Raw genomic sequence first — 20754 nt, 5'->3', positions numbered from 1 at the left:
TAAGTTTTTATAGTAGTGAGTTTTGAGTAAGTTTAAGTAAGTAAGTTACAAATTTTCTTCTTAAGTTTTTTTAGTAGTGAGTGAGCAGAAACCACAAATTGTAAGCTTTATACGGTGTTGGCCGTTGTTTTTGAAAGATTTATCACGAAAACATTAAACAAAAAAAACAAAAAATGATTTCAACACAAAATGCAATGCAATGCAATGCAGTAAAAGTATAGCAAAAAACTTAAAATAAATGCTCTCATTTCCTTTGCGTTTTTCCTCGTTTTGCTACCGTGATGTCTATCAGCTTAATGCTACCCTTGCAGTCCGCTAACGATCTTTGCTACGATAAAGCAACACAAATTCAAAGCATGGCTCTCGGTTTGCCAATTTCCATACTCAATAGCACTGAAACAAAACGAACATTTGTGCCGGAAATGAAGGCATCCTTATCCGGATCGGTACCAACGAACCTTCCCTTTCTGCCTGTGGCGTGTTCTATTTTGCTATTGTTTATGCTTTTTTTTTTAAACAGAAAAACCAAAGCAAAGCCAGCTGCTTGAACAAAGAAGTGTTTTTTTCTCCCATTTCACCGAAGTTCACTATAGAGTTTGTGCATTCGTCATGCTGGCGCACTCACTTGAACATCATTAGTGTTGCATTATTTCTACTTCGTAGTGAGGATATCAATCGTAGCACATAAACGATAACGAAGACGGATCTTCGGAAAGGGTCAGCAACATTGTTGGCAACAATAAATGTTTCCTTTAGTATCTTTCAACACAATCATTAGCAACGCATCCGTAAGCTACGCAAACGAACATGATTAATACCTCTTTTAATACCGCTCGATGGATTCCGGAAAGAAGGAACGATCGCCGCGTATTTCAAGAATGTCCAGCTAATAACACCCGCCATATGACCATGGAAAACCACAATGATGAAATATGAAGAAGAAGAAAAAATGCGAGCTCACACTAGGTTTCCTATCCCAAGCTCTGATCACTCGACCGATGGCCAACGGCAGCTCATAAATATCAAATCAAATCAACTCTCATAAATCACTCTGATAAATGGTACGCGCGGGTACTCGAACACCACCGGACAGGGACGGTGGAATGTGAACCGGAAAATGTTGGTAAGCACCATACCCGGCTCATCACATCGTTGGTGATGAGTGATTCTCTTGCCGTTTCTTCATCGGCCGGGATGCAAGGATTTTTGGTTCCCTTTTACGCCTGCCAACAATGTTTGCCAGCGGCGCATCCCAAAGAATTGAGGGCGAGCGAAGGATAAATGGCGAAGGGAGTAGAAAAATCCGTCTCAAACGGACAAGCCTGCTGATGGCAATGCTTGTTATTTCGTGGTATAAAGAGGAAGGTATTAGCCGAGGCGGAAAATCGGTAGGGGGTTTTTCGTTACCATACAAATAGGGTGCTTCGAGCAAATCACGATAAATGTCTCGTGGTATAGGGGGTATGATTTCTTTGTCCTGGTGTTAGTGTAAGCAATAGTTCTAGTCACTAGGCAACAAAAGCCCTTGGAATGAGCTTTGGAGAAAGCTTTAAGAAGCCACATTGTGTTGTAGTGGTTGCTGATGGACATTTGTAAATTTTATGGTGGGTTTGATGTAACAAAAATATTGCTTTCGTTTTTGACTAGTAATCACTAGTAATTTGTGATGAAATACAGATACTATCAGATATATCAGCATAAAAACTGTAGCATATCCTACCATACCATAACATTAATTAGATCACGATCAAGGTGACTCTGAGCTTAGAACAAAACAAAATCGAACTGATCATATGCAGCTTCCACGAGCATCAAATTTAAGAAATTCGCCACGAACGCATGGGAAAGCTTTGGGAATAATTATGCACAATGCCAACAAGCTTAAGCAACAAACTGAACTACATTCACATAATGGTCTGGTTAACAAGTAGATCAAAATACAAGAACCAATCAGAATTTGGACAATCAAAAAAGTACACACCAATTAACCTCAGGCATGTTAGTTAATGGACCTTTCCATCCAAATTATTCTCACGATTTGTCTCCATAACTTTCGTATAAAATAAAGAACTACCGCTCTTGAAGATCAGTCACAAAAAGGAGCTCAGTCACGGAAAGGCGGCCTGTCATAGATAGTCAGTCAGTTGCGGAACAACAGCAGTCGCGGACAGCACTCAGAATGGACAGTACAGAATAGGCAGTCGAGGGCTAGTGTGGTAAACATCACAATGCCAATGGTGATATTTTACACGGCAAGCTCTCTTTTCACCATTACACAAAATGGTGATTTTCCTTTTACCATTACTTGGCGATCGAGACAGGACGATATTATTTCACTATTACAGAACTATGGAATCTACTCAACTAACAAGCAAATGTAATTGAAATATTTCAAATATGCAAAAATAACGAGACTTGTTTTATTTAGTCATTTATTCTTTTAATCAAAATCATGTAGACTTTTTTCTATTTTAATGTTATTTTACTATAGAAAAACAAGTGTTTAATATATTTTTACTTGGTTTAGTATTAATAAATTGAAACGAGTTTCTATCTAAATGCAATTTGAAAAGTTAAACGTTTAAATATTCCAACTTTAAGCTTTCTTATCATACGCCAGAACTTCTACTTCATAGTTCTCGTTACCACACGTCGCACTAGTTTCTTGCACTATCCTTCCTATTGTGCCTTTCACTAAAACCTCTCCAGCGAGCTTTCCTTGGTCCCGTGGTAAACGAATGTCACTAACGAGGCCTTTCGTCCGTAAAACTCAACCTAACTGAATTGCCGTAATGGCTATCAATAAACGAAACCATTTTCTGAGCGGCCTGTCCCTGTTTTGCTTCGAACTCGAGCTCTTGCAATCGTCTGCAGCCTCATGTACATTACATGCGCAACCGAACCAAGATTACATTATCGAAACAGTACACTCCATTGCTTGACGCTCCGTTCGCTGGAAGCTGTCCTTCCAGGCCCGCAGAACCCAGGGCAGACACTTCTGGTCGTAAGCGAACGATGTGACACTTTGCAAAGACCAGGACCCGGTGCAAAGCACGCGCAAAGGTCAAGAGCAATTGTAGCTATTGCACAAGATGTGGTGCTGGTGGTCGCCAAAGAGGGCAAACGTTTAACGTTGTAACTTTCTTCCCACAATTGCTATTTGTGCTGGTTGCGTATGTATATGTGTTATTTGCTGTTGTTTGTTTCGTTGGAGAGCTTTCAGAATAATCCTTACCAGCTCGCAGCACGTTTCACCATAAATCAAACGCGTAAGGAGGTGAACGTATTTCCGAATGTTAGCAAAAGTTCTGTTCCGCAGCAGATCCAAGTGGATGGCCGGATATCTAGATTGAATTTTGTAGCACTATCGAACCGTATTGTTTGGGAAGTTCGCCCATGTTGACCTTCTCGTGCTGCTTCGTTGACTTTCGCCAGCGATTATCGTTTTACGACCACCGTATTCACCGTAGTCACGGGAGCCGTTTTCCAATTTTCCATTGCGAACCTCGTTTCATTCCAACGAATTGCCTGTTGCTGCTGTTACTGGTCCTGCTGCTGCTGCGAGGAAAACTCGCAACTTCATCTCACCAAGCACGTTGCAAACGACTTGTCAGTACGTGAGCTAAGTTACCAGCTTAACAGTTGACGATCTTTGACCCAACCCTGTCATTTTTAGGCTAGTACGTGCTTGAGTATGCAAAGTACACAGAAAATGTGATTGAAGAAAGCAATAGGAGCAATCATGAATGTGTCCTAGAATTTTGAATTATCGTTTTAAAACAAACATTTCCTCTTTGAACAAGCTTCCTGGCATGTTAATGCTTTAAAAGATTGAGCGAAGTAAACAACCATGATCTAGTACAAGTAATGGCAGGCAAAGACCTCTTCTATTAATAGAGCTAACTAAGAAAACCTCAGGAATCTCTTCTTCTTCTTGGCTTAACGACCTCTAAGGTCATGCCGGCCATCGAATGGCTTACTAGACTTGCCGATAACACGTAGTTGGATAGTCAGTCCTCACTACGGGGGGCGGTCCGGATGGGATTTGAACCCCGGTCCTGCCGTTTGAAGACCGGCGCCGTTGTCGCTTACACCACCAGACCGCCCCAAAATAAAGATTATTTAGGAACTACCCTTAAATATGATTTCCATCAGGAGACACCTCCTCGTATGTCACTCAGTGCTATAGCTAAAATCAAGTTAAGAATATCATACATGTCAGGCTTTCATGATTGTAGTATCGAAGTAGATTAATACTCGTGATTGATCGTGATTGATCGTAATTGAAAAATTTCATATAAGAAAACTGTCTTTTTGGGTAAACATTTATAGAGCATTTATAGAGCAGCGGAGTACGTCCTCCACACGGCCGTACTAGTGTCTAGTCCCAAAGAGTTGTTCGGCGATATTGACTAAGATACTAAGGAAAATTAAAGAGCCAAGAAATGTATTCTCCAGAACCACGTAATTCGATAGTTAGTCCTCACTACGGGGGAAATATCCGGATGGGATTTGTATGACTGCCCTGCCATATGACGCTTCTCCAGACTTCCAATCGTTCAAGTTCATCCAGAACATTCCTACAGAAAAACTTCAATACTCCTAGGTGCGTTAGCAAACAAATAACAAAAGATTGTCGGGAATTTTCGGTAATTTTGTCAATTTCGTGATTCCTTTCCACATATGCTCTATTTGCTCCGATGTCCAAGAGAATGTTTCAGACATTCATCCATTCAGCACCGTTAACATCATTCTAATATGCCACACTTTCCCATGTAGAACCCATGTCAGTGTTGTACCTTTTTACACCTTTCCATACAAACAAATGTACGAAAAGGACAAAGTTCATGAAGCTTCTCGTATGGAGCAGCTCTTTTGCCACGTTTTTGGAAGAATCGAAACTATTTTTCGTGCATCGACCCCCGGCACTAATGGAACCTCGGTGCCCCAAACCACCAACGGAAAACAGTTTTACCCGCATCATTATTAATGCAGACCGGAAATCGTTAGTTTTGCATCGGATCGCATGAATAAATTAAAAACCTTATCTATCCCTGCCGTCAAGCAGAACAGGATGGATAGGAAGTTGCTTTCGTGTAAATGTTTCGGGTGATCTGGGTGTACAGAAACTAGCCGCAAACTGAACTACACCTAATTGGAAGATGGTGTTTTGAAAGGGGTTTGGTTGTTTGTGCGTTGGAGATATTGATTATAAGTGAGCCGAACTTATCGAACATATTCATCAGAAATTATTGCTAGATGTTGTTGAATGGGAGCGAAACTTGTTTCGGTACGGATTTTACGGATGTGTTAACGAACGCACGAATTATAAGACCGTGTTACACATTAGTCTACACCGATCCACATCCGCTGACACCGAAGGAATCGTGTAATGTAATTAAAATCAATTATCACACAGCACAGTGCCATTAGTTTTACGAGGTGGAATAAAATCGGCGTCGAATAGTAAAAACCCCCCAGTATCACATCAGCACATCTTGTACGGTTTGGTTCGGCGATGTTCTCGGAACAGTGCCATAACTCACCCATCCGCCCATAAACTCGAGGTAATGAATTTTGAGCGTAAATTTCATCACACCTCACACCAAAGAAATTAACATAGAAATGGCGTTGTCACTGTCATGCCTGGGATGCCTGGCAAGATTATCAATTATGCAAAACCGACAGCACAACAGAGCAAACCGCAATAGTTCAAAATCCCTTCTCCGTTTGCTTCGCTGAGCTTGAGCACCAAAATTGGCTCAATTGGAACCAGGTATTGGATTACTGTTCATCCCATGCACAAAACCGTGCTGCAATCAACCAAACACATCGTTACCAGTCACCCAACCAGACGACCCCCGGTGCAACGGGAAACGGGTGCGCTAATTAATCAGGCATCTTGACTCGTGGCACGGTTCGAGGCAGGCCTCCCGTCCGGCGATGAAACGGCAATCAGTCGCACTGGCGTACGGGGGCCGTTGACCGTGTAATAAAATGTGCAAATAAATTTCGTGGACGGGCAGCGGTGTGACGGTGGTTGCCAAAAACAAAAAAATGGCGCACTGACAAGACAAGATCGTCGGCGGATATTGGTAGACATCTGCAAACCATCCGGAACATTGGCCGGACAATATGCAATCCGTTTTGTCAGAATCTTAACAAGCGTTTTGCTGCAGCCGAGATTTGCAACTTGGCTGTGGCATCACGTGACCAGGTCTTGATTAACGTTCTCGGTAAGATGATTTAACGATTGCCCTTTACTGTCTGTATGTTTGCAAGTTCTAGCTTAAGTGGCGAGGAGGTTTGTTGCCAAAATTGTGGGAGGACTAGAGCGCTACTTAAGCAAAACTAGTGGAAATGAGCTATGGAAAATTAGTTTTGTTCTTTTGTATTAATGAGGTGTGAACCTTTCATCATTTAAAGTCGTTGATAAGGACAGGCCAGTTGAAAAAAATAATATTTGATATTCTTGAAAAATTCTAGAACATAACAAGAGCATCGTCTCGTCTCGTCTAACCTTGACCGCAAACGAGATGCTCATACAAACAACCTATCAACCAAACACAACACAATTGATTGACAGGACCGCCTTCTTCGAGCGATCGTCTTCTTCAGTCCAAATGTTGACCAAACTACTACGACCAACTGACACTCCTTGACCGCACAATGCCAAGGCGTGCCGACATGTAGCAAAACCACGTACACGCTTTTCAACGTCCGGCCATTGTCCTTTCAATAACCTGTATTTTACCTGCGGCCAATAGTGCTTTAGTCACAAACCATCGATAACACGTCCTCTTTGTTAACCTTTATCAGAGACTTTCCTTCAAGCGATTTTGCGAACAGTTTTGTGACACATTTTTTCCCAGCGTGTCGCACACCATCGTCAGATGACACGTGTACCAGCTAGAAATTAAATACTCCTGTCGATAGCATTCGAACGTTTAGAGCGTTATTATGGTCGCAGGAAACGGTGGTGCATAAAACATTGAGTATAATGATAGAAATAACAACTAAAAGCACATAAACCGACCTTTCCCCACGCCGTTTTATAATGATCAGTGACGATAATGATGATGATGATGATGGTGCTGTGTGCATGGCGGTGGCGACAACACCCAACATTGTCTCGCCGATTCGATGACACCGACAAACCATTAGCACGAAATGCGCCACACGTTTGGTGATTGCACGAGAGACGCCGACCGAGCGCATTTGAAATCGATCCAACTGGTGATCCGATCGGCTTCGGTGTGGCGGTTTCCGCTTGCATTGTACTTACCCTTGATTTCCTCCTCGGTGAAAGTTTTCCCTTTTGCAACTGAGCTCTGTCGGGGAGAAGGAAGGAGCAAGAAAAGGAAAGGATCGGTTAGCGCAGTTGCATTCAAGGCAACTAAATCAACCTTTCGACTACATTGTTGTCGGTAAGGTGATGCACGACAAACTCCTTGAGATGGAGGATGTATCGCATGCGAAAGGTTAATAAAGGCAGACTTACTTTACGCCGTCCAATAAGTGCAGCTCCCAGCATCTAGAAGAGGGTAGAAAGAGAAAAGCAAATGAGCATTGAGTTAAAATGTAGCAAATGATAAGGAGGGCATTTGAAAACATTCGACTGTTCCCACACACTCTTGTTGACTTTAGTATGAAACTGTAATTACATTTCCTTTCCCAACAATCAAGCATAAAGTGTTTCCTATTACAGTGTCGCACAAGTTCAGCTAGCTGGTACGCACTATTCCGCACATTAAATTGACGCCTTACCAACGGGCAAGAGTAACAGTTGAATCGTATTTCATTCTTAACGGACAACGGTGCTGATGTATTGACCGGAACTGTTGCAGGAAAAGCAGAGTGCCAAAGGGGTATAATTAGTTTACGATGGAGACGCCTGGTAGCTCTCATGATTCACGAGGCCATTGCCTATTTCTGGTTTGTTTCCGGTTTGCATCGTCCACAAAATGGGCCACCATTTTCCAGCAGCAATTGGGGAAGGAAACAAATAGAAAGGACAACACACACTCGTAACCGAGAGTGAAAGAAGAAAGATGAGTGGTGAATGCGTTCACTAGGCGCGGAGCGTTATTTACGACTTCCTTGACCTTAGCGCACTTATACAATTAACCTTCTGTTCGATTTTGGTACTCGCATGTCTGTTCTGCGAAGGTACGTACGTACGATGTACGAATACTATAACCTGAAGCAGTTCAGAATTGCATCGTACGAGTGCATACGCCATTGATTACAGACTACAGACAATCGGTTTCCTGCCAGCTGCAAAAGGAAATGTTATAACAAATCGAACCCCTTTTTTACGGAGAAAGCAACATAAGTCTACTGTCGGAAAATGAACCGGAACTAAGAGCGATGGGGAACATTTTTCTTCAACTTTTACAAAGTCTTTTCCACCGTCTACATTCGTCGAATGTTCTACGGCACGTGGCAACTGCCGGCAGAGCATAATTGGCTATTGGTGACCAAAGCACGGACTCGTTCGGACCGAGTTTAAGTTCGCTTCATTGGAGTAGGAGCAAATTTAATTGCAAAGAACTTCGCGATTCAAAGAACGCTGGGGGGGGGGGGGGGGGGAAACTTCAACTTTCAAATGATCATTGTGCCCTTTGGTGATTCATCTTTTCTGGTAGTTTTTATCTACTACCCACTAATAGTAGGACTTTTATAGTACTTTGTTTCCACTGGCTGGCACAATGTATTTTTATCGCGTATTTCAGCCTGTCAAATTTCTTTGTTTAATTTTGCACACTTGACATTTTTAAATAAATTTTGACACTGTCTTAATTGTATTGCACTAAAAAAACCGAGCGTCGAATCACATTCCACCGCGTGTGCATAAGTAGATAAAAATAAACTCAATGGTACATTCTTTGTTGAATCACAGCATCAGCCATGAATGTACTTAAGTCACCACACACGCTTTCTCACCTTTGCGGCATCTTCTATCTCGCTGAAATCACTCATGGTTGATCGTTTCCTCCACGAAAACCAGTTCAAAAATTGATTCGCTAATTAATAAAAACACGCCTGCGAACAAAAAATCGATCAAAACACACCACACAAAACGGACTTTTCGTCACGACAATCGTCACCCGACGGAGAAGAACGGAAACACTTCAAACACCGAACGATCGTAAACCAATTATCCGCACAAAATGGTTAAGAAACCGGCCAAAACAAAACAAAAAGGTGAAACAAGAAAACTGGCAGCATCCACCCAGGGGCACACGATCGCCCGATCAAGCCCGCACGAAAGATGACACTGTTTTGTGATGACACTTGGGGTGGGCCCAAAAACCCACGCCACGGCAAGTTTCGCGGTGCATTCGGTTGCATTCCCGCGCACAACGAACCCGCACCGCTCACTTCCCCTCCAACCCTCGTGACACCGGGTGGATGGAAAACAGATTCATAACCTAGCGGCAAATGGGTCGATATCGGCGGCACGGAACCGTTACGAAGCGTTACGGTAAGTGGTATGCCGGCACTAGCAAGATACTGTGGTCCTTCTGTGGCCCGGCCCAAAAATAGCAGCCCAGTGCAGAAGTGTCGCCTGTCAGCGTTGCGTACGTTTGTGTGTGTGTGTCTGTGACGATTGATGTGATGAGAAGAAAAGGTAGGTCACACATTGGGAGGGTTTTTTTCGAATTTTGTTTTCCTCTCACCAGTTACGAGTGACATCGGTGAAAGGAATTGTAGTAGTAGTAGTAGTAGTAGCAGCTACTTACTGGTGTCACTTGTTGCATGTGGGGGGTAACAGATTTCACCAAGAGATGTGAGTTTTTTTGTTACGTTTATCTCTTACCTCTTTCTAAGGGATAGTTAAGTTATGTACAGGGCTTTACAGGGCTTTAAAAAAGTCCAAAATATTGTATTGGTTAATTTTCCAAATTCAACTAAGTAGAGTAATGTATTTGGTTTGAAAACAAAAACAATTAGACGAATTATAACTACGACAAAAATTCCTACCATCTCAATATGAATGTTACACAGTGTAACATATTTTATTTATCAGCCCAAAATACGAGAAGATGATTCGGACATCGCCGAGGCCTGAGAAACACTGTGGAGTGTAAACTCCTCTAAAGAGACGAGTGTGGTCCCGAGAGACGCAAACAATCTATAAATAAATGAAGTGTAAAAAAGGGTACACTCTTGTTGGGTTAACAGGACTGTTGAACAATTACTTGACAAAAATATGAAATTAATATCCCCGGAAACAAGACAATTATCTAATGTGGAGTGAATCCTTTAATGAAATGAAAAATACTGTTTGGATTTTAAAGCGAGCTGCAAAACCCTGTAATGAGAATTGTATTAAACTTTTAAAGCTTTACCAAATCGAATATAAATATTTTTTTGAGTCTATAATTTACTTTTTTCCCTGGAGAGTAGGGAAAACCAAACATTACAAAAATTTTTGAAAAATTTTAATTTTTCCTTCGCTCAGTGGTAGCATAAAATTGAACCTTCCCGTAGCGCTGTAACCGGTGGCCAGCGATGTTATTTTTGTACGCTGCTCGGAACCGCAACATGGTGGCGAATCTACTCCAAATGCATATGCACTTGGTTGCAAATGCACAGCTGTAACGAACCGGTGCTCGAAAAACGATCAAGTTCGAGGAAGTGAAGCAACTCAGCAAGCAGGTTGGTCCACCACGACGATACGGTTCGTAGTTTTCCTTCTCACACGAAAAGTGAAGAGCAGGGACATGGGGTTGTAAACTATGCTGCTAATAATAGTAGGTCGCGGTATATCTTTAGCTCTCGTTAGCAAGACCGCGTGCGCCTTTTCTGGCTCCCTGCCGCCCCGGAACAGCAGCAAGAAGCAACAGCGGTTGTTATTGTTTACAGCTGATCGTCCCGATGCGGCATCACGCGGTTTTTCCTCTTTCACTCTTAAGATGAAGAACTGTGTTTTTTTTCACGCGGTATCACACACACACACACATGAAGATTCTCACTTGAACGTGATTGTTCTGTTCTATTTTTCAATTGTTCTTTGTACCGTACCGAGAGAGATTGAAACAATTTCGTGTTGACGCGACACAAATTCCTTTCTTTGTTTGTTTTGCAATGATTTCAATGAAAAGCATTCACTGTACGAGGGGTTGCGATGCAGGATAAATAAAATTGAGTTCTGTTTTTTTGCGCATTATCGTGTTGGAAGTACAAATGAGGATTAGTAATTGCGCTTTGAATTTACACACAATTATTGCAAAGCGCATTAAATTGTATTTTTGAAAAAAAGTATTTAATTTGAAATATTATATTTCACAAAAAAAACTCAAAGCATGACACAAGTTTTCAAATTGAAACACGTGTCTTACCGATCTTTAACGACAACGGATGGTAAACATTCCATAACCGCTCGTAGGTCGTTAAGCAAAATGAAAAATGCTCCACACATAAGGGACTCGAAAAATGAAATTCCACTCCATCATACACATGCACACAGTCATTCACTAACGCCTGACCAAACTACCACTCTGCGACAGCAGCTGTTCGGTCGAAGCAAAAAATACGAAGCGCTAAAACTATAAATTTCATTAATAAACGATCCACCTCATCCGTCAAGAGGAGAAGGCACGCGGCTTTTTCAACATCTGGTTGGAAGGCATAACCAACATTGCACCCTTAGACACGACAGCTGACTGAAGGATCGATTAAAATACTCCCGAGACCAAACCGAGGCACATGTGGTACGCACCATAAGTGTGAGTTCCTTTAAGTCTTATTGCAGTGTAACATGAAATTTAAATTTTTGCTTTAATGTAAACATGTAAACAAACAATATTTGTACAATTTGGAGCAAAAAAAAACTCTACCTTAATTTGACTGTAGAATCCACTCATTCGAATCGATCGACGATGTTTAATAAGTAGATTAAAAATAAAATAGAATCCTTCTCGCTATGGCTTTCCACCTCACATTAACGCACGCTTAACTTTCACTTTGTAAACTATTTTCACCATAAAACTTTCACCGTCATTTTATAAATGTTTTTGTGTGTGCTTTTGATGTTTGTTCTCTAAAATAATAAATCATCCACTACGCACGGCGACACCTGTGCGGCCAGTTAAACCGTTTCTAAATCGCACACAAAATGTCACGCTTCAAGCTAGATACGAACGCGCACGCGTCCTGCACCAGTGACCGACTCTGCCGTGGGGAAACTCCATCAACTGTCTTAATATGAAATGATCGTAAGCACTTCGAAGCAGCTTTGTTGTGCGTCTTGACACCTGACTAAAAACACTTAGGCACAATTTTATCTCCACTTTCAATGGACGACAAATATCAATATTAGACCGCCCGGTGCGACAAACTACCGCTCGATTCAAGGCTTTCCGTAGCACTACCTCGAACGGGTCGATGCTCAAGCGAGCCTTCAAGCCGGTTGCTGATGATACACCGAATTGTTCACGCATGAAGCACCGTTCCTCGCAACGGTTTAGCTATTCGGCCAGCTGACTATTCGTCCCACAAGAAGCAAAAAAAAACAAACCTCCCCTCCGGTCCTACACAAAGGCATTTGCCGAGCTGCCAACAAAAAAGCGAGTCTGGTGGTGGGTTTTATTTTTCGACTTTTAGCATCACTTTGATACGATGCAGACACACTCGGATGCGGTTATCGCGCTGTCTCTCGTTTGCCAGCCTTCGCCCAGACGCCACGAATTTCACGCAATCGAATCTTGGTGTCGCCACCGTGCGGTTTTCGCCGATCGCACGATCACTAGCATCAAAGACACACGATTTTGGCACGCGTATCGCCACGGAACCCCAGATTATGGTTCAAACGGTACCGTTCTTCCCTCACTTCTGGTTCGCGCATCACTACGACTCGTCAGAATGCTGACAATTTCCCAATTTCCACCCCGACCAGGTATCGACCCTTGCGCGGTACTCGTTACCGGATTTCCCTCTGAAAAAAAATCCGATGTGTTAGCATTTTCCCGTGGGATGCTGGGAGGGCACGACTACTGCACGCACGACAAGCGCTTAGCGGCTACAAACTTCGCTTCGGTCGGAACGCCTCGGGACGAGGGGTGGCTTTCCCGTTCGGGCTGCTCGTACCGCCACCGTTACCGTTCATGCTTGACCTTCTAAGAATAGCCTAAAAAATCAAATCGCTGCGCCCGAAAGAGAACGCACCGAACGCGCGGTTCGGTTTTCCTCTTTCCTACGAAAACGTGTTTGCCCGCCGGCCAGCCAGGGATCGGTGTTTGTCACTCAAACTAATGTGCAAGTACAGGTGCTACGTGATTCTCTCGGTCGGTTGGTGTCTGTGTTTGTGTGTGTATGTGAAGACAAAGTGAGATTAGCATGCTTCCGTTACGATGCCGGTCGTTACCGGGCGTTGTGACACCACTGTGACACAAGACTTCGCAATACGCCAGAGCTAGCTACAGTTTCGTGAGATTGAACTTTGAACTGTAAATTTTATTCTTGTAAAAAAAGAATTGAAAAAATATAAAATTAGCTGCCATTTAAGTGTTATTAAGCTAGGAACACGGCCAGGCCATTATTTGTGATGCTGATTTTATTTTAATCTTCTTGAACGTCCGTCTTTCGATCGACGTTCGTTACAAAAACAGAAACCATAAATGAGAATCAATTTAAAACATACTCATTTGTATAAATGCTAAATTCCTGCTGATAGCTTTGCTAATGCCCACTGTCACTAAAATTCCCGCTGATAACACCAATACCAAAACCTTAACGATATAAACACGTACGTAGCACGCAGCTTTCCTGTAGAAACGGACGAGTTTTTCCCTCTAGTCTAAATTTAATATTCTTTCACCAATCACCTGTGTGCGAGTGGGAGAGTCCTGTTTTTGTTTAACAACTCATCAAAAATGATGTCCAACCGGTAAACGGTCATTTCCGCCGTCGTGCGCTTCACCAAATGGAGCCACACATTTGGACGGTGACAGCTACAGCAACGGCCATGTTACAACGGGCAGGTAAATCGGTTCTGCAATGGTGACATTCACTGTGGAATGTGTGAACCTTTGATGTTTCTGGCTTTTTGTTTTGGGAAAGGAAGTTGACGGCAACATATTTTTCACATACTTTACGCGCTCCTATTGGACGAGTCAAGCTGTAGTTGCACGTGTTAAATGCAATTATTCTTTTGTTGAGAAATAAGGATGCAATTTGATTTACGTGTGTAACGAAATTTGATCAATTATATGTGATAACAAAGGAAATTACTAAATTAAAATGATCCAGTTTTTTCACATTAAACTAATGGTAAAGGTTTCTTGCATACCATTGGATACAAATTTTTAAAAGATCATCCATTCTTAAGGAAATTCAAACGTAATTCCTCAGTTCTCTAGTCTTGTTGTATGTTTCACCTAGTAATATAGTAGCCAAATAAGCATAGAAAAAAAAGTTCAGTAAAATATTAAGAATAAGCCAGACAAACATACCCAAATTCGTCGTTACGCCAGCTAAAATCTGGTCCAAAAAAACTCCAAACTCTTATTTTTTCGTGTTTATGAATGGTGTTAGTGACGTTCTACCTTCTAATGGTTATCTGCTTTATGCTGATGTCGTCCCTTGTTGATTGTTCTTTGCTTCAGAATTATAAATGTTTTGCCATTTCCCTCTCCCATTCTCGTAGTCCAATTTCGTGTAGTTATTTCTTGTCTTAAAGTTCTCTTGTCCGTGTTACATCTATTCGTGACCTTGGTGTAATGACTGATGATAAGTTGAAGTTCAAAAAACATATTGGCGATGTTATGCTGAAAGCCAACAAAACTCTTGGATTGATCATTCGTGTAACTACTGATTTAAGGGATCCTATTTTTCTGCGAGCGTTGTATTGCAATATTGCACTCCGTCCTGGAGTGCCCATGTGCCGTTCAGTTTTCAGCACCTTTGCCGCCATATAACTCAAGCCGAATTGTATTTGTTCCAGACTCGTTAAGCCATTGGTGACGTGTGGCTCAAGCTTGTTTTAAAGATGGATTGCTGGCTTGGATTTAAAGATGCTCCAGATCAACTTTCATTTGCCTGTATTCTTGCCTCTTGGTCTCAATTATCAGACCCTTTGTTCAGGTCTTTTTGAGCCTTACCGATCAGTTATTCCACCTTGGCCACAAAATGACTTGCTAAGGGCATTTTTAAGAGGTTTGGCGAAAAAAGTCTTAAAATGGCTGCTCGAATCAAATGAGAATCTTTGAGATTGGATCAAATCGTTTCGATATCAGACCAGAATATATCCTGCACGGTGGATGCATAACGATAAAATCATCATGCAATAATGCCTCGTTTTTCCACGGCTTTTTTTTTCTTCTAAATGCTCCAGACCACGGGAAATTTCAAACTGTTGAAATCGATGTGAAACTGTCAAAAACTCCAAATTTCCGATTCCAGCTTTTTCTCCATTGCACCGTGTAGGTAGCTTGTGTATGCGTCAGGTTCTCAAAAAGCGATACATTTTCAAAAACACTCACGATAACCTTCAATTTTGATTTTGAAAACTCCCGTGGACTGTGGCATTAAGAAAATTAGCGCAAACTAAAAGGCCACTAGAATTTGGTCTCTCTTAGATAATATTTCATATTTCATCCAGATTGTGTAATTTTTGCAAGGGCGTCCGAATGTGCCTGACGATTTTTAATGTATTTCCAAGAGAAAAAACACAGACGGTAATTTGTAGTTCTTCAAGTTCTCGTTATGGCTGCTCCTAATCAACTGATTATGCTGAAATATTTTGACTGTGTATCGAAGACATGATTATTTGGTGAGCAAAGTCACAGAAAACCCTTAGTCTGTTTTAATGGCTTTTTTAAACAAATTCCTTAGCAAGAGAAAAATATCGTCTGTTCCAAGTTCTAAAGTAAGCTTATTACGAACCTAACGAATAATAAATAAATAAAGAAGCAAACTTTTTTCTAAAATAATTGACTAATTTTTCACATTTAAGTGTTGAATGTCAGTGCTGTGTCAGTCAACACGATGCTTATTCTTATTTAACATTACTTCACTAGCCAAATTTAAAGCATTTTTTACATAATCAATTTTAAACGTTAGTTAAATGTTATTGCATCACTGTATTGTCAAAGATTATATGTGGTAGAACAAAAAGCCATATACTAATATAAGCTGCCCGAGCGCCACAAACAAACACACGCACATCACAAGCATACTGTCTGCTCTCGAAAAGCACAAAGTACCGCAAGCAGCATTATTAAAGCATTCATATTACTTCATTCGATGTGCCGCTTCCTTGTTGCGCCGTTCTGTATGATGTTGCCTCGTAGCAAAGTTCACAACGCGTTTCACGAACACAAAATTTTGCTCTCGCTTTTACCGCGTTCCTTCTTCCCAGCACACTTGTCTTTCGGGTGCTCAAAATATCAACAAAAACGCACGATCAAAGAAGGATCCTTTCGATTACTCTACCATCCGAACAAATACGCGATCGATATGATTCCCTCGGCACGGCAAACAATAGTGAAATCATCCGCACGATCGGCTTCGCTTCGAACCCGTGCGATTCGGGTCGGAAAATTGGACGAGACACAAGACACGTTCAAACTGGCGGCGACGGCGGCGGCTTCGGAAAAATGCCACCAAACCACAACCATTGTGAACAATTGTGGCCACTCCACCAAAAAGCCAACGGTTTCGACGGTGCTCGCCAACTCGGGTCTCGCGCAATACGTTATTGAACAATTTCTCATAACGTTTGAACGAAACGTTTGATGGCCACCGAACGGATTTCGGTTTTCCACCCAACAAAGCCCTTCTGCCGCTAATCAGTTCGCGTGCTGGCAGACGGATGTTGACAGCTTGGGACGGGGATAGGGTGGCGGGTGGACAGGCCAGAGGATTGGAAAACAAATTTGCTTCTCAAAAAGAAACTAAAAGCTGAGCGTGGTTGACATTCGAGTGCCATTTTGCGCTGCAACATCCATGACAAAGGAGATAGAAACGGGGGAAAAACAAGGAAATGCTTACAAGCAGTCGGGCGTGTAAAAAAAAAGGACGATTATTTGTATTTGTACCTCCTAAGGCTTTTCAGTAACGTGACAGCGTGGCAGAAACAATCGACACTTGGAAAAAAAACCGGGAATAAAACATGGGCAAAGTGACGAAGCTCGTGACAATATGGCATCGTCGACCAAACGCTGTCGCGCTGTCGTGTCTTATTGGTTTTGATTTTTTTTTTGTATTGTGTTGTACAGAGAAATAAATAAATAAATAACCAAGCAAACATACGCAAACACACACAATCACACTAAGCCACGCAGATCGAATGGCTAGCAGAGGCAGAGCATCGTCTTCGCTATCCGTTACATTCGCGAACAAATGTTGGTCACCGTCGGAATGTTCGCTGTGTGTAGCCGAGTGTGCACAATTGATCTTACCGATCGTTCACACACGCAGACATGGACCGCCCTCTCTTTGCATGGCAACAACATTTTTCCTCGGCAAAGGGAAAACAAAAGTGGCGCCCCGGTGAACTTGTCGTCGAGGCATACGATCGCGCGAAAGGGGAAAACAAGGAAAAGCTGACGAGACACACGCGCTGCCAAAAAGGCTATAGGACGATGGGGTTTTGTGTGTGTGGACGATGGGAGGACATTAAAGGGCGCCAAGGAAATTGATCGATCTCACGTCTCGAGTGGACAAACAAGAGTCGGTCCGATCGGTAAGAGTGATTGGAAAATCGATTGATCTAGTTGGTGTCTTTGGTAGATGATCAAACATTTCCTAGCAATCAATGCCAACTGCACGGTGTACAGGAAAAGGGCGAGGATTAATCTATTTCAATGAAGTTTATTTTATAACTAATGGCTTGGAATGTTATTGAAGTAGTGACATTGGTAGATGCTGGATATGAAAGAATACTTTACAGAAAGATGTAAGAGTTATGCATGATAGCTCTGGATCCGCTCTTTACACGGTAGGATCGGACACCGGGACCCCCATCCGGAACGTTCCCCGTCGCATAGATCAAGGGAGCCAATACTGGTAGAGCTTTTGGACTTGTAGAATCAAAAGAAGAAGAAAGGTTAAAGTAAATTGAACCTTTCACCATTCGATTTACTTTAAGACCACGATCTCTTCGTGTTGTGTGCGGGTCTATACATCGTGGGCGCTAAGCGTAACGCCGTTACTCGGTCCTGTCACTGTGACTTACAGGACCCGACGTATCCACTTCGGCGTTGTTCGGCTTACGCACCATCACCGAGGGCTTTCTCCATCGCCAGCACCGGTAGCGTAAAGACGGCGGTTCTCGTTGTATTGTAATACAGTAGCTAGTAGTAAATTATTTGTGTTTGTTCTTTTAAATACCGTGACCGTATACATCATTTTATTCAAGCGACAGAACACAAAACTACGTTAAAGAGTTTAGAAATAACCAAATACAGCGTTGGTAGCGTTTGAATTGGAACATCATTGAATGTATTCTTTGTTGTTTCTTTGGTGTGCTGTTTTGATGGCGCCGACGATAACTACTGGATATATAACAGCACGTTTGCGCCGATCGCAGCACGTGATTAAAACTTCAATAATTCATCGGATTTGAGTATGAACCCTCGAGAAATATAAGAGAAACCTATGAACAGGATTTCTGTTATTGACTACGGGATGATTGACAACAAAAATCGGCGATAACTCGCTCAATTTTGATCCGATCGAACAGCTCGCTTCGATTCCTCCACCACCCGACGATCGGTTCTGCAAAAAAGGGGTTTTATGCAGAAAATCGGCGATAACTCGCTCAGTTTTGGTCCTATCGGGATGTTCCGCATACTGTTTTATGCGTCTTTCACACTTAGTCCATGCATCTTTCTCTGCAACACCCCACCCCGATTCCTCCACTCCCGGCCTAGTTATTCCACGCAAAAAGGGGCCTTACTGAGCTAAGGGGGAAAAGTGTAATTCCCCAATAACTTGGCGAAACCCGGAATACTGCTGGCGAAATTTTCCGGAAGTTTTTAGAACCCCTGTAACCCGTAGAAACTCGATTCAATTTGAACCCCGGTCCTGCCGTGTAAAGATCGATCGATGTAAAGAAAAGTTGTATAAATTAGGAAAAAATACAACACCGCTATTTTAAATTTTTTAAAACTGTTTTATGCCCGGTCTATTAAACCCGGTCCCGCCCATGAGAAACGTCTGCCTGAGATTTGAAGGATTATTTATTCAATTATCGATTGTATTCATTTATCGATTCTTATGAAAATATAGCCAAAACACATAAAACCATAATATAGAACGATTTTTAATTTCCAACTTTAAATAAATAAAAAAATTGTATAGCTTTGTGTATCAATTTTTTTTTTACATTTTTTAAATTCAGGGTTGGTTCGGTTTGCTAGAAAAAAGTTATTTTTTGTCGGAAATTTTTCAAACATATTTCAAGGTTTTTATTACAGCATAATAAAATGCCATAGATAGTTCAGTTGCTAAAGAGCATTCTACCAAAATTTGGTAAAATTACACCCAATAAAAGTGTCCGAATCAACTTTTTGAATAAAAGGACATAAAAGTGGTCTTATACTATTTGAGGGTACTGCAAGTTCAACACCATCACTACTGCTATATGATCCGGTAAACTTTTCGTTTCAGTATCATCTTTATTTTAGTCAGTGTCTGATGATTTCTTAAAATCACTTCGTTCATAACATTTAATTTTTATAAGTTTCATGAGACAAATTAAACCTTTGAGTATGCGTGAAAATATTTTTAGTTTCATGTAATACGTCTCAATCAATTCATTTTATCTTGGATGTAATATCGCATTCTATATGATAGATTATTGTATCTCATATTTATAAATGACAAACTGCTAATTAGAACATAACTTAATGATTGAAATCTTATTTAAAAATAAGCTACTCAGTTTACAGAAGACACGTTCCTTAATGTCTGAAGAAGACCTAAATTCTCGGGAAATTAACTCCACGAGGACGAACGTTGGGAGAGAAGCTGCTAAAATTAACATTAAATCAAATAACTACTACATACTTTAGCCTGAAAATTATTAATTTGATTCGTGCTAATCGATTTCTTTATACTTGCAACGAACATTATTCTCAGAACGTTAATACCATAATAAATTAAATAGAATGTCGTTCACTATTAGAAATTTATGGTTATGGTATACCAAACCAACAACACAGTGAGTCAAAAGTAGAACGAAAAAAAAAAGATAATCTTAGAGTTTTCTCACATTTCTCACACCATTTCTAAGCTGCTACGGTGCGCGAACACAAAAGTAATTTACTCCTGCCTGAATTGCTTTGGCAAAATATGGCACACATGGTATTCATAAGTAATTAATTACGCTTTTCCACTTCCTGCCGCTTCTTGCCTCTTCCCCCGGCCACCTTTTTCCTTTGAAATGTGTTTTTTTTTTCTACCAAATGGTTCATCTAACATTTCAACAGGCCATAAATGAAAAAGAGATTCTCTCCCGGTCCTTAGTCTCCGAACAGATTACCTTCATCTTGGTGCGAAGTGGCCATAAGCATAGATTAGTAAGTCGTAGTACGTCGAACACTATGTCGAAGAGCTGAAGGGTGGAAAACTATGCGAACGTTTTTCGATCACCAGCGCTTAGTTCCTACTTACGTGCCATCGGCACGACGACGATCGCGGCCAAAGGAAATTGTCGTCGTAAACAAGCGTGTTTGGGGCCGAATTTCGTTTCAAGGTTGCTCCATGGCCACGATCAAATATCCGCGACCGTTAAAGTTCGAT

General features: G+C 41.6%; 1 protein-coding gene across 1 annotated transcript in view; it reads right to left on the bottom strand.

Annotated features, from left to right (window-relative positions):
- Positions 1 to 8983, bottom strand: part of LOC126562633 (calcium-binding protein E63-1) — a 219496-nt gene extending 210513 nt beyond the window's left edge. The window contains exons 1-3 of the mRNA XM_050219190.1: positions 8947 to 8983; positions 7502 to 7534; positions 7286 to 7331 (exon numbers count right to left, since the gene is read on the bottom strand). Coding sequence (XP_050075147.1) covers positions 7286 to 7331; positions 7502 to 7534; positions 8947 to 8982 — 115 coding nt within the window. The 5' untranslated portion in view covers position 8983. The remainder of the gene's footprint in view (positions 1 to 7285; positions 7332 to 7501; positions 7535 to 8946) is intronic.
- Positions 8984 to 20754: the final 11771 nt, after the last annotated feature.

The sequence above is a fragment of the Anopheles maculipalpis genome, chromosome 3RL, assembly GCF_943734695.1.
Source record: "Anopheles maculipalpis chromosome 3RL, idAnoMacuDA_375_x, whole genome shotgun sequence".
In the NCBI taxonomy this organism is placed as follows: Eukaryota; Metazoa; Arthropoda; class Insecta; order Diptera; family Culicidae; genus Anopheles; species Anopheles maculipalpis.
The sequence above is the reverse complement of the archived record's forward strand: the minus strand, read 5'-3'. Positions and strand labels throughout refer to the sequence as shown.